The sequence below is a fragment of the Helianthus annuus genome, chromosome 10 (assembly GCF_002127325.2).
Source record: "Helianthus annuus cultivar XRQ/B chromosome 10, HanXRQr2.0-SUNRISE, whole genome shotgun sequence".
NCBI classification, from domain to species: domain Eukaryota; kingdom Viridiplantae; phylum Streptophyta; class Magnoliopsida; order Asterales; family Asteraceae; genus Helianthus; species Helianthus annuus.
The window spans coordinates 6,545,711-6,572,269 of record NC_035442.2 but is presented as its reverse complement, the minus strand read 5'-3'; the positions used below and the strand labels follow the sequence as shown (position 1 = coordinate 6,572,269).

Here is a 26,559-nt window from a genome sequence, read left to right as displayed (position 1 = left end):
GAATTTTGATGCCCAAGGGTTAGCGAACCCTCTAAACCCTCGTGCTTCCATCGTTGGGTCTATAATTGGTCTACCGACAAAGGGGGTAGGATCAACGGTTTAGTTTATGTGTGCCTCGGTGATAGTTAAAAACAGGTAGTATCAACGATATTTGTTTCCCGTTTAACTTTTCAAATCACTAAGGGGTTGTTTAGCAACTTCTAAATGGGTAAGTGTTAAACCAGTAAGAGATCTGAACTATTAAGATCCAGTATAATGCTTAACCATTTAGAGACAAATGTCTGACCAGTTCAGATGATAGGCCTTAACCATAAAACCTCAGTATAATAGTTAACCAAAGTCAAATGTCAGAACTATTGAGACATTTGCTCGCAAAACAAACAGTCTTGAACTATTAAGTACTGAAGTGCTGAAGAAACAGTGATCTAATTAGGGAGTTAATTAGATTGGTCTATGTTCCTTTCATGATGGTTAATCTTCTTAAGGATATTTGAGCTCCGACTTGGTAATCAATCCTGCAAAACAGAACACCGTTACTCGTTAAGAGGGGAATGTGGGGGTTTCCCTCTTAACCAGGCTCCGGCGTGAGAATAAGCGACTGCTTTGAGAGTAGTTAAGAGTGAGAGTAGAGGGAATAGAATGTTTAACCTGTGGAATGAGGTCTCTATTTATAGCCGGAGAGGTGTAAGGGGTTATGGGCTGATGGGCCTTGGGCCGGAAGCGGACAACAAAACGGATATGCTCTTTGTCTCACTGGCGTCGACCGCTTAGTGGCTTCTAGACGTTCATCGGTGCTGGCGCACCTTGATTGGAGCCACGTGTCATTGTTGTCGGCCTTGTTGTCCTTCTGTCATCAGCAGACAAGTGGAGATCGTGGGACAGTTGTCTCCGTCCTCTGATTGGTGCCACGTAGGCGTCCTTGTGTACTTCTCGTCAGGCGATCGTGGCGCACGATTGTGCAGAGCCTGCTAGACGCTCATTGGCTCCTTTTACTGCCACTTGTACCTTATGTACCACTGTGGGTAGCTGTGCGCTTCCCTACTGAGTGGCTCTTGTTGGACAGCAATTTAATCCGCGCGGGGTTAGTATGCTCATTTGTTCCATTTTTATGCTAAGTGCTGATATCTGAGCCTCTTGTGGGCCTTGCCTCGCGCGGGATAACCTACAGCGTGTGTAGGTCGCGCGTGGAAAGCCCATCAATAAGTTTTCTGAAATAAGGAGTATGGTTCCGCGCGCAACCTGGGCGGAGGTTTGCGCGACTTTTTGGGACCATACCCCTTCAAGTCCCCCCAGTCCAGTGCTGCACCATGCGCAACGCAAGTGGTTGGAGCTCTGGACTTAATAAAATAAGAGAAATAAGTGTAATAAGGGAAATGTTCTTTTGATCCTGATTGGTGTGGCGCATGTGAAAAATGTTGTTTTCAATTGCGCAGGTACCAATGCAGGTCTTTAGGGATTGTCGTTTGTCTGATCAGGCGTGCGGGTTTATTGGAGGTGACCTGTAGCTTGCGCGGCTCATGTAACTTTTGCATGAAGTTACTTGTAATTATGGCGGGAAACTTCGAAATTTGAACTTCTGACAAGTTGGTGGGATAAGTCGTTGAGTGCGACGTTTGAGTTGACCTCTGGCACGGGTGTCATCATGCCGTCTGCGGCGGTTGCACTTCGTGTCAGGAGAGTGAGGCCCACGCGCGCGTGGTAACCGTCACCCCTAGTTTCCCGCTTGACGTGGCAGCCTCTCGTTGGTTAGCCTAGCGGCGAAAGCGGCACGGTTACCCATCGCATTAAATGCGATGGGTATATATATCCGAAGAGAGGTGAGAGATTCTCACTTCTCTTCGTTGCCTTCTTATTCTCTCTCAACTTCTCTTTGAATCTTCAAAGTTTGTTCTTCACATCTTCAAGATTTCTGCAAATCTTCAAGTTTTTCTTCGAGCTTTTTCCAGATTTCTTTTCTGATACGATGAGTGAAGAACATCAGGAAGTAGTTGCTGCCGAGGAAGGACCAGTTCCTGTCCTCAAGTGGGATCTAGGGCTCTTTGAACAGATCGTTCGGAGCTTTCGATTCCCACCGGAGTGGGATGCCCGGTATCCGGCTCAGGGCCAGACCGCGGCTGATGCACCACCTGGGTACATAACCCTATATGAAGATTTCTTTCTTCAAGGTAATTTCAGATTACCGGCTACAAATTTCTTGGGATCTATTCTCCATTACTACAACTTCCATCTATCGCAGATGAGCCCACCCGGCATGGTTAGGGTACGACACTTCGAGTTTTTGTGCCATTCTCATGGCATTGAGCCATCTGTAGAGAAATTCCGGGCCTTCTATCAGTTGCAAAGGACGATGGGGTTCTTCTCCTTCGTAAGCCGTGGTGCGGCTAAGAAGATTCTGTTAAACCCACCGAAGAGTTTCCATGATTGGAAACCCAAGTTCTTCTTTATCCGGGAAGAGGTTTTGCCAATTGCCATGCCCTTTAGGGATTGGACTGAGGCTATACCGAAGGAAGACCTTCCGATTCCTAAGAAGGCCCAGTGGTATCAACAGCTGACCCCAACCCCGAATCGGGTGTTTGGGGAAAACGTTTTGGTTGCGGCTAAGATGAGTGACCAGTGGTCACCCAACAGCAGGGAAGTTCCGGTGTTGAAGATCGGTGATCAAGGTTTGTTATCTCTTTGTTCTTTTTTGAAGTAGCTTGATTTAATTGTTACTTACTTATCTTCATGTTTAGAGGCGCGACTCTATCAGGCTGCCTTCTCCACCTTTGGTGGTTCTATGGGCGTGCGCCCCTTGCGCGATGATGAAGAAAGCTAGTATGACCAGATTAAGGGCAACCTCATGTTTCCAGTTGAAGGTGCCTTTGCTTCGCTGCCAACCGCTACTGAAGGTGCGCAATATCCTAAACCTCGTCCTTTGCGCTCTGTGACTTCTGCTGGGAAAGAGATTCTCTATCTTTCCAGCGAGGAGTCAGTAGGGTCTTCCAACGGCGAGCTAAGTTCGTGGTCTAAAATCTTTGCAGGTGTGTTGCGCGACCTGGGGATTGACCCAGAGGAGAAGAAGAAGAAACCTCTGAAGAAGAAGAAGACCAAGGGCGATCCGGAAGTGACCAGCAAGGGTACTGGCCCGAGTCGCGCAACTACTGCTGCTGTCAAAGGTACTCTTCGCCTTCGTCAAAGTGACTTAGATGATTATGTGATAATCAGCGATTCATTTGAAGGCTTGTCGCGTACAGCTAAGGCAAAAACTGGTGCAGGTGGCTCAAAAAGCTCTGGGAGCGCGGGTTCTCGTAACCCTGATGCTGGCGCGACCCCTGAGGATGATGAAGCGGAAGAAGAAGATGTTGCTGCCCAACTGATTGGCAGGAAGAGAGGTAGGAGCGAAACCACAGCTGGTGTGGCTTCCGCGCCTACTGCTGTTGTGCTTCCTGTGGTCGGGAAAACGAGCAACTTGCGCTCCTTGTATAAATTTTCTCCGGGTATGTTCTTTGCTTCCCTTCCTAATACCTTTCTCTTTGATTAAATGTACTTGCATTATTTTTGCAGAGATCAAGAAGAAGACCCCTGAGAAGGGTGTCACGTTCAGTGAGGCTGCGTCAAAGAGGCCGAAGATTACCATCAAATCTTCTGATGCTGCTGCTCAGGACGCCGCGAAGGCTGCTGAGGCTCAGCGAAAGGCGCAGGAGAATCAGAAGAGAGAGGAAGAAAGGATGAAGAAGATTGAGGAGGAGAAGAGGAGGAAGGATGAGGAAGAGAGAAAGAGGAAGGAGGAGGAGAGGAAAAGGAAGGAGGAGGAGGAGAGGAAAAGGAAGGCGGTGGAGGAGAGGGTGGCCGAAGCGGCGAGGAAGAGGGCCCTGGAGGAGGCAGAAAAGAAGAAGGCTATGGAGCAACCTATTAATGTTCAAGGGCCTGAGGCTACAAACCCTACCCACTCCGCGCATGTCGTTACTTCTAAGGGTGCGGGTCGATATGCTTCAAGCAGCGCGAGCTCTGGTCGTGCAGGGGGTTTTAACCCGAACGTGATCGGGGCGAAGGATACCGTCGGCGATATCTACTATAAAACTTATAATGAAGAAGAACGCGGCGATGCCCCTCACCAAGCCCCTTGGAGCTTAAAGCAAAAAGATACATTTCATGAATTTGCCCCTTGCCGCGAGTGGTTTTTGAATTCGTTTACCCCTTCAGAAGTTAACCGGCAAAGGGCGAAACCCCATGAAATGTTATATCGCACCTTTATACTTGGAGAGGCCAACGCTCGTGCTGTCAATCACCAGATAGTCCGTGAATGGCGAACAATGGTTAGAGAGCGCGCCGACTGTGAGGCTTATCGTGAGCGCTCGTTAAAACGTATCGCTGAGTTTGAAAAGTCTAAGGCTGCTCTTGGTGAGGAGAGAGCCAAATTTGAAGCCGATAAGAAGGCCGAAGAATGGGGCCGCGAGGGCTTGCAAAAGAAACTCCACAATGTTGAGGAGCAACTGGCCAAAGAGAAGGCCGAGTTTAAACGTATTTGTGCCCAAGACAACGAGCGCGCCTACGCGGCTCGACAGAAGATTGTTGATCTTGAGGCTAAAGTTGCTGACTTGACATCGAAGGTAGAGGAGGCGCAGGGAGAGAAGGCTGCCAAGCAGCAGATGGAGGTTAGTTTATTCGTTTTCCTTTATTCTCGCTATGTTGTTAACAAACTAGCCTAAGTTGTTTTGTCGGTCTCCAGGTTGAGTTGTCTGAGGTCAAGGTGCAGCTGTCTAGCAAGGACAGAGATCTCCACGCCAAGGACGTTGAGATTGCGGAGCTCAAACGTCGCTTGAACGAGCAAATCGACAGATGTGAGTCGTTGGAGATCGACCTGGAGGCCGAGATGGTTAAGGCTGCCACGGCTGAGGAGGCGCGTGCTGTCAGCACTGCTGCGCTTAACGTGGCTCAAACCAACTACTCCGAGGCCCAAGGAATCGTTGACACGCTTGTCTCGGAGGCTGAATGGATGCGCACGCGTGGAGTAGCGCTTGTAAGTTTGTACTTCTGTTTTTTATGACTCCATCTGGTTAAGGGTTGTTCTTAACGCTTCCCTTTTGTTGAAGGTTGCCAACTCCATCTTAAATGCTGGCGAGCTCGATCGCGCCGTTGCTGCTCTCACGGATGCGGCGCGTGCGGTGGGTCATCGAGGAGGTTACTTGGAATGTGCCAGTCACGTTGAGCAGATACTAGGGCAAGAATTTGATGTAAGCCATTGCTCGGTAACTGATCGTGCTGATGCTGCGCTTGCACATGCTGAAAACTCGTATGACAACCTTAGCTTGCCTATCATGGACCTGGTTGTGGAATCTTTGAAAAAAGACGACTGGTGCCAGCGTCTTAAAGCAGTCCTCGACCCACCAGTTACCGTCGAACTATCCGATGAAGAGCCAGCTGGTGATGACGGTGGAGATGGAGATGATGATGGCGACGATGACGATGGTGAGGATGACGGAGATGATGATGGTGATCGACGCGATGAATAGAATAGGTTGTTAAATAGGTTGTTGATAGGCGTTTGTGCCTTATAATTGTCTTTTGCAACTTGATTGTAAACGCTGCGCTGTTGCGCAAGTTTATTATATGAATCGTTTTCGTTTTTTCCGTTGCAATTATTGCATTGCTGTCAAAACTTAGGTTAAATTAGCTCGAATAAATGGAAGTGTTTTAAAAGGTGACCGCCCGGTCTCGCGCTTTGTTCGCGGAGGACCTTGGAGGCGGTTCTTGTCAAAAATTCTTTAAAATGCTGGAGTGTTTTCGCGCTAATCAAAAGTTTAGCGTGCATTTGTAACGAAAAAATGTCGTAGAAGAACATGTCGTATGTTTTCATTAAGTCTGGAATGGGCGCATAGGCCTTCATACATTAATTGTAATGGCGTTTAGCCGACATAGGAAAGTAAAAACGGGCGCAAGGCCGAAGTAAGTTACATATAACATTTGCGCAGTTGTTGCGCGTTCCAAGTTCGTGGTAAGATGTGGCCATCTAGGGTGCGTAACTTGTAGGCCCCTTTGCCCAGGACCTCGTGGATCAGGTACGGGCCTTCCCATTTAGGTGCCAACTTTCCTGGACGTTCCGCATTTGACGCTTCATTGTCGCGGAAGACGTATTCCCCTGGGGTGAAGGTACAGATACGGACCCTTGTGTTGTAGTACCTTTCTAGCTGGGTCTTGTACTTGGCCTCTTTGATTCGCGCGATTTCGCGTCTTTCTTCTAACAAGTCCAAGTCAAGGCGTCTTTCCGCCTCATTGTCAACTGTGTTGACCGCTGTCATGCGTGGTGAGGGTAGGCCAATCTCCGCCGGGATAACCGCCTCCGAGCCATAAACCAAACTAAAAGGGGTGTCGCCGGTACTTGTTTTTGGCATGGTTCGATGAGCCCATAAGATGCTTGGGAGCTCATCAACCCATCCTCGTCGCCTTGTCCCCAATCTGGCCTTTATCCCCTCGACAATGCATTTGTTCACGCTTTCCACTTGTCCGTTGCCTTGGGGGTGCGTAACAGATGTGAAAGTGTGTTCAATTTTCATCTCCTTCATCCACTTCTTGAGATCTTCCGATGCAAAGTTGGTGCCATTGTCTGTCACAATCTTGAGCGGGAGGCCAAATCTGCATATGATGTGCTCCCAGATAAACTTGCGCACAATCATAGCTGTGGTGGATGCAAGGGCTTTGGCCTCCACCCACTTTGTGAAGTAATCAACAGCCACAATGATGAATTTTACGGCGCCGGGAGCATACGGGAAGGGTCCCACCATGTCAATTCCCCACTGCTGGAAGGGCCATGCAGTGGATACGGGGATAAGATCGTTCTTTGGGCGCAGTGTTTTTGGAGAATGCCTCTGGCAAGAGTCACATTTGCGAATCTCCTTTAGCGCGTCTACATGCATACCAGGCCAGTAGTAACCGGCGCTCATGATCTTTGCGACAACCATCCGTGGCCCGGAGTGAATGCCGCAGATCCCCTCGTGGATCTCCCTTATCAGGTAGTTCGCATCCTGGGGGTCCACACAGCGCAGTAGTGGCCCCAGGAAGGACTTTCGGTACAAAATACCGCCGTTCATTTCATATTGTAGGGCTTTGTTTTGGATCTTCCTCGCTTCCGCTCTGTTTTCAGGGAGTACCCCTTCTTGCAAGTATTGGATTATCGGAGTCATCCATGAAGGTTGGCCCGTTTCGATCACATTCACTTGTCGCAGCAGCACCGATGGATTCTTGAGTACCTCTATCCTTACATCCTTGGCAAGATGTTGAAAGGAAGTCGAGGCAAGCTTGCTCAAGGCATCAGCTGGCTTGTTTTCGGAGCGATTGATGTGTATAACTTTGTGAGATTTGAATTGTTGGAGCAATTCTTTCGCTTGTTCCAGATACAAAGCCATGACTTCTCCCTTTGCGTCGTATATGCCATTTACTTGACTGGCTATTAGGAGTGAGTCAACATGTGCGCGCAAGCTTTTAGCTCCCATCTTGATGGCGAGGCGTAAGCCTGCCAGAAATGCTTCGTCCTCAGCCTCGTTGTTGGTGTTTTTGAAGTCCAACTTAATGGCGTAAGTAAACTCGTGATTCTCTGGGCTCACCAGGCGCAATCCTGCTCCCGCGCCATCTTCGTTTGATGCCCCGTCGGTGTAAAGCATCCAAGTTTCATCTGTTGCATCTTTTTCGGGAGTCTCTATCAGCTCGCACTCCTTGATTTTATCGGCCGTCACTTCTGTGATAAAGTCGGCTAGGACCTGACCCTTAATGGCCGGGCGCGGCCTGTACAAGATGTTATGGCCTCCCAGTTCAATGGCCCATTTTGCCAACCTTCCTGATGTCTCAGGCTTCTGTAGTATAGTGCCAATGTGGAAGTTTGTAAGCACGGTTATCACATGGCCTGTGAAGTATCGGCGCAGCCTTCGGGAGGCGTGTAGTAGCGCAAGAACCAGCTTTTCCATTGTGGAATATCTTGTTTTTGGGTCAGTGAGTACCCTGCTGACATAGTAGATCGGGGTTTGTACCCCGTTTCTGTCGACCAATAATACTGACCCTACTGCCTTATCCGAGGAGGACAAGTACAGTACGAGGGGCTCCTTCTCAAATGGTGCAGTCAGGGTAGGGAGTTCGATCAGACACGCTTTCATTTGTTGAAAAGCTGTTTCGGCTTCCGGGGTCCATTTGAACTCTTGTTTCTTCACACAATTGCGCAACGTGCTAATGAAGGGATACGACTTTGCGGCGTGATTGGAGAGAAAACGATTAAGCGCGGCCAGCCGGCCGGCTAGTCGTTGCATTTCCTTGATGTTTCGCGGTGAGGGCATTCGTTCTATAGCTTGTACTTTCTCTGGATTCACCTTGAAACCGCCGTTTGTGACAATGAAGCCTAGAAACTTCCCTTCTTCCATGCCAAAGGAACACTTGGCTGGATTTAGCTTCATATTTACGCTGCGCAATGAGTTGAACGTTTTTTCGATGTCTTTCAACATTTGGTCCTCCTCAGGACTTTTAACCACTAGATCATCGATATAAACCTCAATATGCTTTCCGATGTCACCTGCAAAGGTCTTGTCCATCAAGCGTTGATATGTCGCGCCTGCATTCTTCAGGCCAAAAGGCATCTTTGTGTAGCAGAAGATTCCAAGATCCGTTCTGAACGCTGTCTTGTCTTCATCTTCTAGCTTCATCTGCACTTGATGGTATCCTTTGTAGCAATCCAAAAAGCACTTCCATCGGTATGGCGCGAGAGAATCTATTTTTTTATCGATCTCAGGCAAGGAATAGCAATCCTTTGGGCACGCCTTGTTGAGATCAGTGTAGTCTACGCACATGCGCCATCCGCCGTTTGATTTTTTGACCATCACGGGGTTCGCCACCCAACTCTGATATCTTACCTCTCGCAAGATCCCGGCTTTGAGCAGCTCACATACCTGCTCGTTCATTGCTTTTGTCTTGTCTGCCCCTAGGCTGCGCCTTCTTTGGACCTTTGGCTCGACAGATGGGTACGTGTTTAAGCAATGCTCGGTGATGTTGCGCGGGACACCGGTCATGTCTGCCGGTGTCCAGGCAAATATATCCATGTTTCGAAACAGCAGTTGCTTTAGACGTGTTCTGATTTCTGACGAAATGGCGTGGCCAATTGTCACAGTCTGCTCGGGGTATTTTCGGTTTAAAACCCATTTGTCTGGCTCGGTCGTGGAGACCTTCGCCGCCTTTGTTGGGCGCAGCTCTTCAGTTGACATTACTTCTTTTTTGGCATATATGATTGCTACTCCTGTCTTGGTTGGGAAACCTATCGCAGAATGAGGCGTTGAAGTCACCATGTTTAGCTCGCCTTGTGTTTCCCTCCCAATAAGCACATCATGCCTCGATTTCACTGGCATTACCATGAAGTTCACATTTGTTGTTCTTGAGTGTTTCCCGTCAGAGAGCGTGACGGGGAAACTGATCTGTCCGAGTGGAAAAACCATCTCGTTGCAAAATCCGGACAAAGGATAATCGACTGGCTCGAGTCGCGCTTTATCCTCCTCATCCAACTGATTGAAACACTGTTCGTAAATGATGTCGGCAGTACTTCCCGGGTCTATGAATATGTAGTCAGTTTCATAATGCCCGATTATACCGGTAATGACCACGGGACGTGTGGCGCGAGGTCCGCCGCGCACTACCGGAAATATAACTTGCTGCTCTTGCCAAGAAGGTTCATAAGGGCGTTTGCCTTTCTCTTTCGCGCTATACCTGGGTCCGTTGACCATGTGGGTCTCTAGTCGTCGGACCATTTTGTTGTTCCCTTCATCGTGGCGCTGGAGTTGACGGGTTTCCTTGCGTACATTCTTCACTAAATGGCTTAGCTTACCGCTTTTGAGCGCTCTCTCGATTTCTTGGCGCAAGCTATAACAGTCGTCGGTCAGGTGCCCTGAATCTTTGTGAAAATCGCAGTACAAGTTGGGGTCTTGCCCTTTCTTGTTTGTCATTGGCCTGGGAGCCTTGAAATCGACATTCTCCGTCATCAATACTTCCTTTGGCGTTTTTGTGAGCGAAGTCCAGTGTTTGTCACGATTGTCGTCTCTGACCGCCTTCTTGTAACCGATTCGGTCAATCGTTTCTCGCGCATCTTCTCTGTAGCGTGGCCTGTCGTCACGGCCTCTTGGTCTCTCAGACTTCCAGTCATGACTCTTGTATTTGTTACGCTTGTTGTTGTTGTCGCGCGTACTTCCTCTTGAAAATCGATCTTCTGGGTAGTAGCCCTTTCCACCAGCAAGGGACTCCTCAGTTTGCGCGACGATTTTTGCGGCTTCCATTAGTTTATCCCACTCCTTTGGCATTCCATCTTTGCCTGTGATGGTTCTAATGAGACTATCGCAGCGTATAGCCTTTTTGAAGTGACAGCGCATGAGTTGCTCACTGACGCCGCCTATTTCCAGACACTCTTTGTTAAAACGCGTGATGAAGTCTTCCAGACCTTCACCATCTCTTCGCCAAATATCTTCTACTTCGGCTGTGTCACGTTGATAGCGACGTTGTTGGCTAAAGTAGCTTAAGAATTGCGTCTTGAAATCTGTCCATGATTTAATCTTCCCAGGCGGAAGGCTGTCAAACCAGGCGCGAGCCGCTCCGGTAAGAGTTTGAATGAACAGGTGGCACCACATGGGCATGTTCCAACCTCCCATGTAGCCCACACTCGTGAATGTTCTGACGTGATCGTCTGGGTCAGTCAACCCATTGAATTTCCCAACAGTTGGGGGTAGCTTCTCTCGTGAAAGCGGCGCGAGTGCAATTTTCGGGATAAACTTGGAGTGTTCCGCGGCTTCCGCTGGTCTGTATGCCAGGCGGAAATCTCTTTCAGCTTCTTCTGTGTAGCCAATGTGTTGTCTTGGCTTGTAGTACTCATGGTTTTTGGGTAAACGATTAAAGACTGACGATTCCTCGTCACCTTCCCATGTGGGATCATACGGGTCCGTTTCTTCCCATTCGTTGTTCATGTTGCGCGGCGTGAGCCGGCTGTGAACAGGGCCTCGCTGAAGGTTTGACGGATAGTCGTAGTAACTATCCGTTTCCCCTCTTGTATCGCGCGTGTCTTGTACGCTTAAACGTCTTGTAGGGGGAGGCCTGTTGATTCTGCCTTGTAGATTGGCTGGCGGGGGCATTTGGCGCACCCCCTGACTCTGAGGGGTGACCAAGGACGGTTCTGCCGTCAAAACTGCTTGCTGCGCGATCAGCAATTGGTATGCTGCATTGATGGTGGCGATGTTCTTGGCATACCACGAGGCTGGGGTTTCGCCTTCTGGTAAGCCAAGTAATGCAGATACATTTTGAGGTGGCGCTGTGTTCGACGGTCCTTCACCGTTGTTCCCTGGGGTGACCACTTGGGTGATGCGGTTAATGCTTCCGCGCGGACCCCCAGTATTGGTAATTTCAACTTCGCCGATTTCTTCGATTTGTTGGGCTTGGAAGTTTTGGATTCCTTCACCCAACGCCATGTTAGAGTTGGTTCCGAAACCGAACTCTGGAATGGTTCCTTGACCAGTCATAGTCGAAGGAAGAAAAAGATGTCAAAGGCTCAAATAAAAGAAGATGAGGGTGGTTATAGAAAAAATCGGTGGGCGCCAATGAAGAAACAGTGATCTAATTAGGGAGTTAATTAGATTGGTCTATGTTCCTTTCATGATGGTTAATCTTCTTAAGGATATTTGAGCTCCGACTTGGTAATCAATCCTGCAAAACAGAACACCGTTACTCGTTAAGAGGGGAATGTGGGGGTTTCCCTCTTAACCAGGCTCCGGCGTGAGAATAAGCGACTGCTTTGAGAGTAATTAAGAGTGAGAGTAGAGGGAATAGAATGTTTAACCTGTGGAATGAGGTCTCTATTTATAGCCGGAGAGGTGTAAGGGGTTATGGGCTGATGGGCCTTGGGCCGGAAGCGGACAACAAAACGGATATGCTCTTTGTCTCACTGGCGTCGACCGCTTAGTGGCTTCTAGACGTTCATCGGTGCTGGCGCACCTTGATTGGAGCCACGTGTCATTGTTGTCGGCCTTGTTGTCCTTCTGTCATCAGCAGACAAGTGGAGATCGTGGGACAGTTGTCTCCGTCCTCTGATTGGTGCCACGTAGGCGTCCTTGTGTACTTCTCGTCAGGCGATCGTGGCGCACGATTGTGCAGAGCCTGCTAGACGCTCATTGGCTCCTTTTACTGCCACTTGTACCTTATGTACCACTGTGGGTAGCTGTGCGCTTCCCTACTGAGTGGCTCTTGTTGGACAGCAATTTAATCCGCGCGGGGTTAGTATGCTCATTTGTTCCATTTTTATGCTAAGTGCTGATATCTGAGCCTCTTGTGGGCCTTGCCTCGCGCGGGATAACCTACAGCGTGTGTAGGTCGCGCGTGGAAAGCCCATCAATAAGTTTTCTGAAATAAGGAGTATGGTTCCGCGCGCAACCTGGGCGGAGGTTTGCGCGACTTTTTGGGACCATACCCCTTCAAGTGCTGAGCTAGTTTCAATTCTACGAGAAAAAAGAAAAAGAAATAAACTCAACCGGCATGGCGGCATGACAATTGAAAACAATCCACGGTCCAAATATTCCTTTTACTAACTCCTCCCATAATTCAACGTTTAATATTCTGTTATTTAAAGGCGTACTCGTCGTTATGATTATTAATTATTATTATTGGTCTTTTTGAAAGGTGATCGGATGTGTTCGAAATGATTTAGAAACCAAAATCAAACAATCATTTTACTAACGAAAGTGACAATTTCAGTTGATTTATATGATGACTACTCACCGTATATTATTATATTACTAACAAGTTAAAAAAAAAAAAGTAAATAAGAAAAAATATATAATAACATAAGTGATACAATTCAAACTAGTTAAATGTCATCTAACATATTATAAAGTGCTTAGAATGTCATATATCAATTTTTATACAAAAAAAAATCATTTTCTCTAATTCTTTTTAAAACGTTAGTTGATTACCATTCAAAAAAATTAAGAAAAATAAATGGGTCTTGATTGCTTGAATTGGATTAACAAAAATGAAATTTGAACCTAAATTCAAACCGAATTCTGAATTCGCTTTTCGAACAGAACCAATTCAAATAACCTAAATGACCCAAAAAATCAGCCTTGACGAAAACCTCTAGTTTTAACTTTTTTTTGAACGACAAATTAGGATCACTGACAGACCACTGGAGTATCATCATGCCACCAGCAGAACCACCTGATCATATCCATCTCCACTAGGTTATAATGCCTATACACCAATTCAGAAGGAAACCTAATAAATCTAGGAAAACCCCCCCTTTGTGAGGACCGAACTCATCCCACCATTAAGATGCCACTATGCTATAATATCACGCGCTCTAGTTTTAACATTTAGCCCACACATAAAAGTCACCCGTTTCATCCAAGACTCGTTATCAAACACGTCCATTTTGCTATTAATGTCATAAAAGTTGGGGTTTCATCACACCAACTGTTTGTACATACAATGTGGGGACTTGCCACATTAAACACCCATATCCATGAATTGCCATTATGAGCTTTTATGACAGCTTTGATCCATCAACAGACAAGTGCAGTAGCATCAAAATTACCTTTGCAGTATCATGCAACACAGAATACTAAAATAAATGATTTCAAAAGGATGGTCCTAAACTCCTAATATAACCATTCCCAACAAGGCTCGAGACTACTTGTGGTCCGGTCTAGATCTAGACCAGGTCCTAAGTCCTAACCATGATTTAGCTGTAATAAAAAAGAGTCTAGTTAAACGTTTTCTTAACCGGTCCCAACTAAGTGCGACTTATCTGGTCCAGACTTGGGGTCCCAACCGGTACGTACATCTAAGGGTGTAAACAAGCCCAGAGGTTTAAGAGTGGCTCGATTAAAAGCCGAGCCTTAATGAGCCCGAGCCTTAAATAGAGCTCGTTTAAACGAGCCCAAACAAAGTTTTAGTTTTTCTTATATATAATATAATAATAATGATGATAACATTGGCGAGCCGAGCTCGAGCTAAGCTTTGTATCATTTAAGCGATACTAAAGCGAGCTCGAGCTTTGGGTTTACTCGCAAGCCGAGCTCTAGCTCAAATAAGCAGGCTCGAACCGAGCCAAGCTCGAGCCTAGTCGGGCTCGGCCCCGCTCGTTTACACCCTTACATCTAGGGTGCTCATGAAATTAGTGAGGTTTGACAAAACCAAACTGATCTGGTCTGGTTCGTTTAGGTTCTCGGCTCAAAGAGTTTTAAAAACCGGTTCTCAATTTGTTGCGGTACATACATCCAAACCAAACACCCCCTAAACTAATCTCCTATGGCTGTAAAGTAAACAGCCAGACCCACCCCACCTGACATGAATATATGACAAAAATTAACATACAAATTACATAATAATTTCACTTGTATTTTCTAAATACAAAAGGATAAGACAAGAATCTGCCAAGTAAAACCATTTCATGAACATACAAACACTTAGCATAATTCGATAACTTAATAATGGCCACCAAATTCTTCTCATTACCCTTCTCTCATTGTTTTTTTCTTCTCATTTTTCGGGGACAAACTACTCACAAAAAAGATTAAGAGTTAACTGTCATTTTAGTCCTTGTGGTTTGGGTCATTTTGCTAGTTTAGTCCAAAGGTTTATTTTTCGCCTGTGGGCTATGCAGTTAATATCGGTGAGATATCAGTGATATATCGGTCATATCGGTCCCTTAGTAAAATATCGGTGTCAAATATCGGTCAAAATATCGGTACCGATATTATCGGCGATATTGACCGATATAACCGATATATCACCGATATTTGACCAATATAACCGATATTTGACCGATATAACCGATATATCACTGATATATCAATGAATTATTGGTGTTAAATTGCTGTATATATAAATTCTGCATTATATTAAAATTACCGATATCCCACCGATATCTCACCGAGATAACCTATATTTCAAATATCGGTCCTTTACCGATATCCGATATTTTACCGCATTAACTGCATAGCCTGTGGGTCCAAAAATGTTTCACCGTTGCCATTTTAGTCCACTGGGTTAACTTCATCCAGTTTTCTGTTAATGAGAAGGGCAATTCGGTCATTTTATATGTAATTCTGTTAACTAGAAGGACAAAATTCGGTCATATAAAATGACCAAATTGCCTTTCTTGTTAACTGAAAAAATGGATGAAGTTAACTCAACCCACAGGCGAGAAATGAAACCTTTGGACTAAACTGGCAAAATGACCCAAAACACAGGGACTAAAATGGCATTTAACTCAAAGATTAATTTAACGACCAAAACGCACTTACACTTGATCATCCTTTGGTTCTCATAATCGTAATTGTGACAACCTGAACTTTCCAAGTTTGTAACGTTTAAACTTGTGATCCTAACTCGTCGTTATTCCTTTTCTATGTGTCACACGTTTCGTTCTAGTGTAGATTTGTATGAGTATTTAAAACTTTGTTAAGCACACACACTATTATAATTGGGCCGCACTACCCTTGAAGCCCAAACCCAACCAATTGAATTGAGAACCCAAACCACCGTTTGTATGCTTGTATGCGGCAGCTCAAATTAAATGGGCTCCGGCCTATTTCGATTAAGATGGTAATTACCCTAAACTTTGACTACTTAGAACACATGTTACGTATTATATGATGGCTTGGTGATAAACTCAACACAAAAACCCTACCCTCTTTCATCTCCTACGTACGGCAGCCCCCTCCCCCTCTCTTTTACCATCAATGGAAGTTATCAACTATAACTCCTTCAAGTCTTTGGTTATGATTTCAACCTTGCACTCTCCCAGTTCATCTAAATAACAAACCTTGCCATGAATATCCTTCCGTTATCGGAATATCCTCGGAACTAGTGATGTGTCGGGGTACGCGGAGGATCACGACAGGAACCATTCCTCGACGCTTAGATGATTGATAGCATCTCCGGTCACGTCTGCAATACAACACGACTCGCCGGAGACACGAAGACGTCGCCAGAAGTACCCGAAGCTCTCCTTCTCTCGACTCGGCTCTCTCTCTCACATGAACGCTCGGTTAGTATAATCATCGGTGATTTGATTTTCACTTTGTATGCATATTCTGGTTGGTGATCCGATGTTGTGTATATATGTATGTGTGCGTGAAGTTATAGAATAGCGTAGGGTTTTGCTACAAACTAAAACATATTCACGAATTATTAGAATGACGGTTAATTAATAGTTAGCACTGCTCGATTCAAGAATGTTTGACAAGTTGATTATGTTAAACGGTCATTAGGATTCATGTTAGGGTTGATCGAGCATGATGAAACAATAAGTAATAAGAACTGACTTTTGTTTTGTGACTTGATCCTGACATCGATGATATAGTATTGTTCATACATAAAATACTGATGATTACCGTGTGCTTATTGTATTGCATGGATAAGTGTTATACTTTAAATTCGAATGATGGGAGGGAACTGTTTGTATATTGGAGGTAGGAGATGATAGTCTTGGGAATGTAATCTTTGTTGGTATGATATGATGACTACGTAATGCACATGTTTTCTGAATTCATGAAGGAACTTTATGCTAGATAGTGGGCCGGCCATGAGGGAAAATAAATAGTGAAACAAAGTTGATTGATGCTCCACCTCTTAATCACACCAATATTGGGTAAACATGTGTGTGGGCCGGATTGGACCTTTTGAGGGTCAAATAGATAGTGGGCGGTGTATAATGGGTTTGACATACACACCCACCAATCGAGTTACACTTGGGCCACATCACATTTAAATGGGGCCAGCAATGGTTGGGCAAATATTATCATGTAAGCTCACATTAGTTAACAGGTGATTAGGGTGTATGATGAACTAGAACATGTATGATACGAAAATTGTTATGTGAGTAGGATACGAGTATTTGCAATATGTTTAGTGGTGCTCGTAATTTAATATATCTAATAGTTTAAGTGACATGAATTGGTAAGTGTTGTTGTGAGACATGGGCACAGTTGATTAATTGATACAACTTGCACAACCTGTTTAATGCTAGTGCACTGTCTGATAAGTACATGTGAAACAATACGCACTAAGCTTGTATGCGAACTGACTGTTATGTGCAACTATCGTAGGACTCGATTGATCATTTCTATTAAACAAGTAACTAAGTCTTACCGAGCAAACCAAAGGTGAGTTCATCTCTCTTGAGCATGCGTCCCGGTGGTTGGGACAGTCAGTGGGTATTCCTGGGAGGGATAAGTCTTTTGGGTAAAAACGGGAATGTTGGATAATATACTCTTCCTATCACCTTTAAAGTCCCTCCGTGTTGTTTGGTTACCGGGAAGGTAACATGGTATTAGTTAGTAGCGCTACTTAGGTTTGGCAACCTCACCCCGTATCTGGGAGAACGGGTGTTGAACTAATGACCTAGTCATGACCAATGCTTTGATAGGAGCATTGGAGAAAGGGCAAAATAATCAGAAGCCGTCTTGTATTCGGGGTATTATCAACATTGTTATCAATATTACTTTCGGAATTAACTTCAATGGGTTAACTAAACACTTGGTAACCAACGTTTTCGTAAAACCATGAACTCACCAGCGTTGTCTGATACACTTGTTGCATGCTCGCAGGTCGTTAGGTATCTTGGAATTGGGGACTTGCTGTTTGGAGTAGCTGGAGTGGTCATGGGTCGACTGGAAGGATTTATGCGATTGATTACATAAAACTATGCTTGGGTTTTGAAACAGTTTAACTTGGTTTATTATTTGCTTCCGCTGAACTTATTGATTTTCGTTTAAACTTGTTGAAGATGTTTTTATTAATGATGGGGATTTTATTTATAACTTGTATGGGTTCAATGTAATTGGTGGCTCGTTATCGGTATGTCACACGCCTAACAGGGACACCCCCTATGTGGTAATTTGAGGGTGTGACAGTAATGCTGCCTTTTCCTCCTTCGGTACGAATCTTGGTTTTACCAACAACGGGTTTGCCTGAAAAGGCCGAAGTGGGATACGATTTTGGGGCATTTTCGTTATTTTTCTTTGATTTTGATGGCGGTGGAGTGTGTATTTTCTGGTTGATGTCTTTTATCGTAACGGCTCCTTGCATACCACATGGTTTTACAAAGGCAAATGGGCGCACAACCGATGAAGTCATTTTCGTTGGTGTCTTGATACAAGACCTTTTCCCTGAACATTACAAAATCAACTAAATATGTAAATAAATAGAATAACCAAAACGTCAATAAGTAATTAATGAGCTTGAAAAATTACTCACGAGCTAAAGCTTAAGACAAAGCTCTAATTTAAATTATCATAAATGGTTTCTACTAGTGTTTTTACCCTCCACGCTTTGCGACAGCGCTGTACGCGACGTGATAAATTATAGACTACAATCAACCCGACTCGTTTCTGAACTAAATTCCTTGAAACGTAGAGTAATCCGAATTCATACCGTCGAATGAAAATGTATTATATTTGACCCGACTTGTTTCCAAACAAAATTTACGTCGAAACATAGACCAACTCAAAACCTACATAAAATAAATGCGTGTGGTGGCGTTGTATGCGGCGTGATAAAGTATAGACTACAATCGACCTGACTCATTTCCGAACTAAATTTACGTTGAAACGTATAGTAACTCAAATCTTTACCGTCGAATGAAAACGTATGATATTTGACCGATTTGTTTCCAAACAAAATTTATGTCAAAACATAGCCCAACTCAAAACGTACATAAATACAAAACATTTTATAATTGTCCAGACTCGTTTCCAAACAAAAAAATATGTTAAAGCCTAGACGAACTCGAATTTATACCGACATGTACACAAAAATAGAACCATAAGAAATTAGTTTTAGGGTAAACTCAAAACTTGAGGGGGTCGAAGTGACATTTACAAAGTTAGAGGGTTACTTTTGATAGTATAGCAAAGTTTATAGAATGGGTAGGAGGCTTTGCCACCGACCTTTGTTTTTAAGGCTATATATAATATAATTTGAAGAGTTAAATGCCATTTTAGTCCCTGTGGTTTGGGCCATTTTGCCAGTTTAGTCCAAAGGTTTCATTTTTAACCTGTGGGTCCAAAAAGGTTTCACAGTTGCCATTTTAGTCCACTGGGTTAACTTCATCCATTTTTTCTGTTAACGGGAAGGCCAATTTGGTCATTTTGTATGTAATTCTGTTAACTAAAAGGGCAATTCAGCCATATAAAATGACCGAATTGGCCTTCTCGTTAACAGAAAAAACGAATGAAGTTAACCCAGTGGACTAAAATGGCAACTGTGAAACCTTTTTGGACCCACAGGTTAAAAATGAAACCTTTGGACTAAACTGGTAAAATGGCCCAAACCACAGGGACTAAAATGACATTTAACTCTAATTTGAAACGAACCATACAAATGAAAATTAAAAAAAAATAAAGAAAAACAAACTTTAGGAATGAAACAAACCTTTAAAGACGATATTTTTACTGGTAGGAGTCAGGAGCTTTTGACCAGTACCACATCCGTTTTCGGGTTCAGAATTGTTCGACTCTATATTAACGTTATGATTTAGTATGAGATATTATAAACAAATGGAAATTAATCAAATTATGAACTATTAGATAGTTTGTGTACCGGTAAGATCAATCTGAACAGCAGTGGATCCAGATGGATTCCTGTTTTGGACATATTGGTAATTAAGTTGATATATTTGGGTAGTTAAGTTAACGAACTACCATGAAGTTGAAAGAAACGTACATATCATCGACGTGTAAATGCATTTCTGTATCATTTATTAGACAATCGGCTAGCCATTCCTCTGAAGACGGATCTAGACCCCCGTTACCCGATCCAGATGTATCATCTGAGAAACAATGAATTAATTGCTTATAGTTAATACGCGGATTTTATTAAATATTTTAAATATGTACAAATTTCAAAAGAAACAATCATGGAGGTGTTTTGTATGTGTGTAGTTTGAAAGTGATTATGTTATACTGAGTAATTTTGGAAAGAGTTAAATGCCATTTTAGTCCTTGTAGTTTGGGCTATTTTGCCAGTTTAGTCCAAAGGTTTCATTTTTAACCTGTGGGTCCAAAAAGGTTTCACAGTTGCCATTTTAGTCCACTGGGTTAACTTCATCTATTTTTTCTGTTAACGAGAAGGCCAATTCGGTCATTTTATATGGCTAAATTGCCCTTTTAGTTAACAGAATTACATACAAAATGACCAAATTGGCCTTCTCGTTAACAGAAAAAATGGATGAAGTTAACTAAGTGGACTAAAATGGCAACTGTGAAACCTTTTTGGACCCACAGGTTAAAAGTGAAACCTTTGGACTAAACTGGAAAAATAGCCCAAACCACAGGGACTAAAATGGCATTTAACTCTTTTGGAAATAAAATAATCAGTTGTAATACGAATGGGCATAACAAATTAGTGTTTGGGTGTGCCTACCTTGTTTTAAAATTGTAATAGAGTAAAATGTCAGTTTCGTCCCTGAAATTTGGCCAGTATTGCGACTTTCGTTCAAAGGTTTGTTTTTCCGCATCTGGATTCAAAATGTTTGAAATCTTGTCGTTTTCATCCAGCTCGTTAACTCCATCCATCTTTCTCTGTTCAGTTAGGGGCATTTCCTTCTTTTTTGTTAACTTACCGAATTGCCCTTAAGTTATCAAAAAAGACAAAAATACCCCTGACTTAACGGAGAAAAATGGATGGAGTTAACGAGCCAGATGAAAATGGCAAGATTTCAAACCTTTTGGCTCCAGATGCGGAAAAACTGATTGTTGTGACTTTATTGTTAATAACGAATTAAAACACCCGTTCTCCTGGTAAAATGCCGTTTGTTAGGTTATTGTAAAAATCAAACCTGCGAATCCGGCAACCCATTGAGTCATATCGGACAAAGCTTCATCCATTGAAGCCTCCCATTCCTGCTCATTTAACACATAAGCATCATCACACACAGAATGCTTTTTACAATCAACGGGTCCCACAAAAATAAAAGAGTAAATTACAAAAATCGTCCTTTATGTATGTCACTTATTGCAAACAGTGTCCTTTGTCTTCAATAATTACAGGAAACGTACTCGATGTTTGCAAACCCTTGCAAGTTATGTCCTTTAGCCCTAACTCGGTTAATTTTTGTGGTTAAATCTGACCAAATGGACCCCGCATGAGGGTATTTTTGTGGTTAAATCTGACCAAATGACCAAAATACCCTCACGTGGGGTCCATTTGGTTATATTTAACCACAAAAAATTAACTGAGTTAGGGCTAAAGGACATAACTTGCAAGGGTTTGCAAACATCGAGTACGTTTTCTGTAATTATTGAAGACAAAGAACACAGTTTGCAATAAGTGACATACATAAAAGGACGATTTTTGTAATTTACTCAAAATAAAAAAATGAATATAAAAGAATTTAACCAACCTTGGATTTTATATATACAGATGAGAAGTCCTCTTCACAAAGTGGCATAATATCCGCATCCGAAATCTCACTATCAAAATGCAGCATTCGACGTCTTTTTGCTTGTGAGTAGGTTTCTGCACACGGATCCGTTTCCTTGTTTATATTTTCTGCATTTTTCTTCCTTATATTAATGTCACGAATTCATACGTATGTTACACAAATATGTTAAAGTGCCTGATGTTTCGTTTGGAGATACAAATTACGGAATTACCATTGTAGTTAACTTGATAATCCAAATCCTCAAAGGACTTTGCGGGGGTCGTTTCATCGAACACGCACGAAAGATCATCCTGATTCTCATTTACATTGTTCCATAGGCTAGTAGTACTATCTGCTTCTGTTAAAAAAAATCATAATAAATAATAGGGGAATTGGCCTGTAATAATCCCACCTAGACCTTATTGGCCATTAAGAATCCCACCTCAGAATATTCCCCCCACCAGTCTCACCTTTCACCTATTTTTCGTACAATGGTCCTCCGTTAAAAAAACTTAACGGAGTTAAGCTTTTTTCCAAATTACAAACAGATTTTTAGGGCTTTTGATCAGAACGATGATACGAGTCCATTGATGTAAAACTTACTTCGAAATGGTGCTCCAAGTGACTTGATTTTGGTTAATTGGAAATTTAAACACCCGAATTGAAGCGCCGTTTTCATCGTTTTGAGCACCGTTTCGAGGCAAGTTTTACATCAATGGACTCGTATCGTCGTTCTAATCAAAAGCCCTAAAAAATCTGTTTGTAATTTGGAAAAAAGCTTAACTCCGTTAAGTTTTTTTAACGGGGGACCATTATAGGAAAAATAGGTGAAAGGTGGGACTGGTGGGGGGAATATTCTGAGGTGGGATTCTTAATGGCCAATAAGGTCAAGATGGAATTATTACAGGCCAATTTCCCTAAATAATATAATTAGAGCCATAATACTAATTTTTTATATCGTTATCATGTTAACAAAAGATAAAATTTGTTCGTTGAATCTTACCCGTTTGCAAACCGTAATCTTCACCTTGCCAGTCCCACATTTCGGTGCTGAAATTCAGCAAGAAAGAAAGAAAACCATGAACAAACGTAGCGTTTTAATTTTTTAGAGTAAATTACAAAAATCGTCCTTTATGTATGTCACTTATTGCAAATTGTGTCCTTTATCTTTAATAATTACAGAAAACGTACTCGATGTTTGCAAACCCTTGCAAGTTATGTCCTTTAGCTCTAACTCCGTTAATTTTTTGTGGTTAAATCTGACCAAATGGACCCCACATGAAGGTTTTTTGGTCATTTTACTCTCATGTGAGGTTCATTTGGTCAGATTTAACCACAAAAATACCCTCATGTGGGGTCCATTTGGTCAGATTTAACCATAAAAATTAACTGAGTTAGGGCTAAAGGACATAACTTGCAAGGGTTTGCAAATATCGAGTACATTTTCTGTAATTATTGAAGATAAAGGACACAGTTTGCAATAAGTGACATACACAAAGGACGATTTTTGTAATTTACTCAATTTTTTAACATTGTTCAAACTTCAAACACACTCTATAAGCAACCAAAACAACTGTTTATCTAAATATCACATCTTCAAACAGCAAAAGCACAAGCAATCGCTATCTCATGCTGTCTGTTTGGTTACAGGCTTACAGCTGGTTATCTAATAATTTTTCTTACACGTCGTAATCACTTTCGAAAGTGTTGACAAACACCCGTAACTAAAAATTAGACTTGTCGAATACACACATCCATGCAGCAGTGAAACTATGGATTATTCATACCGACAATCTGATAGTGTTTTTGCTGTTGCTACTATTTATACACGTTCTAGTCACTAGCTTGCATCGTTGTGATTATGTAGAAACTTAATAAATGGCAACTAACTTAAGATCTAACTTGAGTAAAATTAAAATCTGAGTAAACTACCAAAATGGTCCCTGAGGTTTGGTCGCTTTTGCTACTTTAGTCCAAAACTCAAACCTTTTGAATCTGGGTCCCTGTGGTTTCAATTTTGTTGCCATTTTCATCCAAAAGCAAAATTTGTTCAGATTTTTCAGTTAACATCCAGCTTTTTTGTCTTTTTCCTCCCTTTTAATAAAGGGCAAAATGGTCAGATTTTTTTAATTTGTTATAATACAACGTTAAAAGACCAATTTTCCCTTCATTACAAGGGAGAAAAAAGACAAAAAACTGGATGTTAACTGAAAAACCTGACTAGATTTTGATTTTGGATGAAAATAGCAAAAAAAAAATTGAAACCACAGGGACCCAGATTCAAAAGGTTTAAGTTTTGGACTAAAGTGGCAAAAGTGAACAAACCTCAGAGACCATTTTGGCAGTTTACTCTTAAAATCTTTTAGTTAGCAAATTAAATTCATAAAAACAAGCAAAATCCAACTCTAAAATACTTCATTCCGATGCCCTAAACAGTAAACAACACAAGATGTCAAGATTTAAGAGCACCTACGAGTCACAACTAAAATTAGGCGATCCCTTTTGGTTGATTAATCAAGCATAATCCAAGTTCTAATCCTTCATTTCAATGCCCTAAATGCCACAAAATTGGCATAATACCCTCAAAATTTATAAGCTAGCAAGCAAAAGTCTCATACTCCCATATACTTCGTTTCGGTGCCCTAAACACCAAAAAATCAGCATAATATCTGGCATTTCTCTACTGCATTCTTCTCAAAACACATAAGAAATTATATAAACACACAAATATATGCATTTGAGAACAGAAACAAGCAATAAAACCACTCGAGTTAAATCCATAAGCTTGCAACCAAAACTCACGAAATAACCAAAATCAAAGTCTCATATACTTCATTTCATACACTAAACACCACAAAATCAGCATAATACCTGCATTTCTCTACTGCATTCTTCTCAAAACACATAACAACCCATACAAACACACAAACAAATGCTTTTGACAACATAAACAAACAATAAAAAACCACTAGAGTAAAAACCCTAAGGGGCTGTTTGGCAACTTCTGAATGATTAAGTGCTGAACCAGTAAGAGGTCTAAACCATTAAGTGCTGAACCAGTAAGAGGTACTATTAAGAGCCAGTATAATGCTTAACCCTTCAGAGGCAAATGTCTGACCAATTCAGATCAGAGGTCTTAACCATTCAGAGGCAAATGTCTGAACCATTCAGACATCTGCTCACGAAACAAACAGTCTGAACCATTAAGTACTGAACCAGTAAACACACAGTCTGAACCATTTAGACATCTGCTCACGAAACAAACAGGTAAACAAATTAAACAGCCCTAAGCTATCAAACAAATTTCACAAAATCAAGCAACATCGAAGCCATAAATCCTCCCTTTCAGCACCATAAATACCTAAAACTACCATAATCTACCCACATTTCTTCTCAAACACACAAAATAAAGAAGTTATAAACTCACAAACAACTGCACCTGCAAACAAAAATTAAAAAAAAAACAAACAATAAAATGATAAAATAAACCACAACAAACAAACAAACAAACAAACGTACGTTCGGTAACACTTACTTTTGGTTATGATCGGTGTAGTTCATTAGAGTAACAAGTGAAGTAATGAAATCTGGAAGCAGCAGCAACTGAATGAAATGAGATAAAAGTAAGGAGATGAGTGTGATGACGTGGATATTATGGAGACGGTTGAACTGTTGAAGGTGTCGGAATATGTGTGTGGAAAACCGCAGGCAATCGCACCACGCCCCCTCCTTTTCGGAGTATGTGTTGTGTGTGTTTGTGTGTTTTTATATATATGTAGCTACACGACACTAGACTTTTCCCGATATTTGTGACTTAAAAAAGTTAAAATATTTGAATATTTGTTCCCCTTCCTACCGAACAAGTGGTGTGATGTTTTTATTAAATTTAAATAATCACTAGTAATTAGGCATGTACGCGTTGCGATATGGGTACATTGCAAACATAGAATGAATTAGTGCAAACGCTTTATGATGTGTTAACTTTATGATATTTTTAAAGTTGATGAGGTGTAAAAATAGAGTAACACAATGCAAGGAGTAAAAACGCAAAGTTTGAAACTTAAGGGGGTGGTGGCAGTAAAAATGGAGTAATAGTGTAAGGAGTAAAAAGGCAACGTTTAAAACTTGAGAGGGTGATGGTGTAAGGGGTAAAGGCACAAAGTTTAAAACTTGAGGGCGTGGTGGCGTAAAAAATGAAGTAATAGTGCAAGGGGTAAAATATAAAGCTTAAAACTTGAAAGGGTGGGGGTGAAATTCAAGCTTGAGGATTAAAAAGCAAACTTTCAAAGTTTAAGGATTAAAAAGCAAAATGTCAAAATTGAGGGTTAAGGAGTTACAAAAGCAAAAGTTAACTTGATAGTGTTTTGTATTCTTTCAAAGCCACGTGTATTATTTCAAAGGCTTGAGGAACAAGGAAATTGACCAAGCAAAGGTCAAATGGGAGCATCGGAAGGGATCAGACACCACTTGGGAGTCTGAAGAGAATATGAGACGACTCTACCCTTCACTTTTTGGTATGTATATAAATGTATTTAAATATATATAATTGTTTCGGGGACGAAACCCTCTTTAAACGGGGTGGACTTGTAACACCCAAAATATTCAATAATTAAATATTTACCTAGGTGGTAAATATTATATGCATATAGTTAAAAAAAGAAATGTGTGTGTTATTACCAAGATAAGTATTTGAAGTCTTACAATCATAAAACCAAAGTATAGAGACTAAATTTGATTAGTGACCAAAGTTGAAAACTTAAATAAGACAATTTTAAAAACACATAGACGTGTGTGTGTATCGAAATAGAGAAGGCAGAGGGGAGAGCTTCTCTTTGAAAACCCTAGAACTAAAAATCTGAGAAATCAAGGATCAAATTAAGTGTTTTGAATTGCATGATTGAAGATCTTAAACACCCAAGATCCCTACAACATAATGTATGTTAAAATTTCATGATTTGTATGATTTCTAGTATTGAGGAAAATCATGGAAATATGAACTTGTAGATGAAACGTGTGGATTGAGTTATTTTATGACAATATAAGTGTTAATGTTTAATAAAATCACCGATTATATGAAGTAATTGCTGAATATTATATATAAGTGCTTGATCATACAATGGATGAAATGGGTTTTTGATTTTTAAGATGGA

General features: G+C 42.2%; 2 protein-coding genes across 6 annotated transcripts; one reads left to right on the top strand and one right to left on the bottom strand.

Annotated features, from left to right (window-relative positions):
* Positions 1–1,963: 1,963 nt before the first annotated feature.
* LOC110880477 lies at positions 1,964–5,492 on the top strand. Its single transcript, XM_022128999.1, has 5 exons — positions 1,964–2,663; positions 3,219–3,476; positions 3,544–4,634; positions 4,709–4,999; positions 5,073–5,492. Exons 1-5 carry the CDS (start codon positions 1,964–1,966, stop codon positions 5,490–5,492), a joined length of 2,760 nt encoding a protein of 919 aa, XP_021984691.1.
* An 8,845-nt stretch (positions 5,493–14,337) lies between these two features.
* LOC110883885 (protein XRI1) lies at positions 14,338–25,156 on the bottom strand. Of its 5 annotated transcripts, none has more exons than XM_022131542.2 (12): positions 24,945–25,156; positions 24,837–24,848; positions 22,413–22,459; positions 21,642–21,761; positions 21,389–21,537; positions 20,825–20,888; positions 19,711–19,816; positions 19,588–19,628; positions 19,420–19,503; positions 17,905–18,155; positions 15,288–15,320; positions 14,338–14,538 (listed from the first exon to the last, which is right to left on the bottom strand). In XM_022131542.2, exons 1-11 carry the CDS (start codon positions 24,968–24,970, stop codon positions 15,294–15,296), a joined length of 927 nt encoding a protein of 308 aa, XP_021987234.1. In that variant the 5' UTR covers positions 24,971–25,156; the 3' UTR covers positions 14,338–14,538; positions 15,288–15,293. The 5 variants fall into 5 exon arrangements, with proteins under 5 accessions (XP_021987234.1, XP_021987233.1, XP_021987236.1 ...); XM_022131541.2 differs by having other exon boundaries at positions 21,642–21,767; positions 24,945–25,155; XM_022131544.2 differs by having other exon boundaries at positions 19,420–19,496; positions 19,590–19,628; positions 21,642–21,767; positions 24,945–25,155.
* Positions 25,157–26,559: the final 1,403 nt, after the last annotated feature.

Coding starts and splice junctions, on each gene's coding strand:
- LOC110880477 (XM_022128999.1), top strand. CDS start 1,964: ATGAGTGAAGAACATCAGGAAGTAGTTGCTGCCGAGGAAGGACCAGTT. Junction 2,664..3,218: donor GTTGAAGATCGGTGATCAAG/GTTTGTTATCTC, acceptor ATTCATTTGAAG/GCTTGTCGCGTACAGCTAAG. Junction 5,000..5,072: donor GCACGCGTGGAGTAGCGCTT/GTAAGTTTGTAC, acceptor CTTTTGTTGAAG/GTTGCCAACTCCATCTTAAA.
- LOC110883885 (XM_022131541.2), bottom strand. CDS start 24,970: ATGAACTACACCGATCATAACCAAAA. Junction 21,538..21,641: donor TTATCAAGTTAACTACAATG/GTAATTCCGTAA, acceptor AGAAAAATGCAG/AAAATATAAACAAGGAAACG. Junction 19,504..19,587: donor TGTTCAGATTGATCTTACCG/GTACACAAACTA, acceptor ACGTTAATATAG/AGTCGAACAATTCTGAACCC.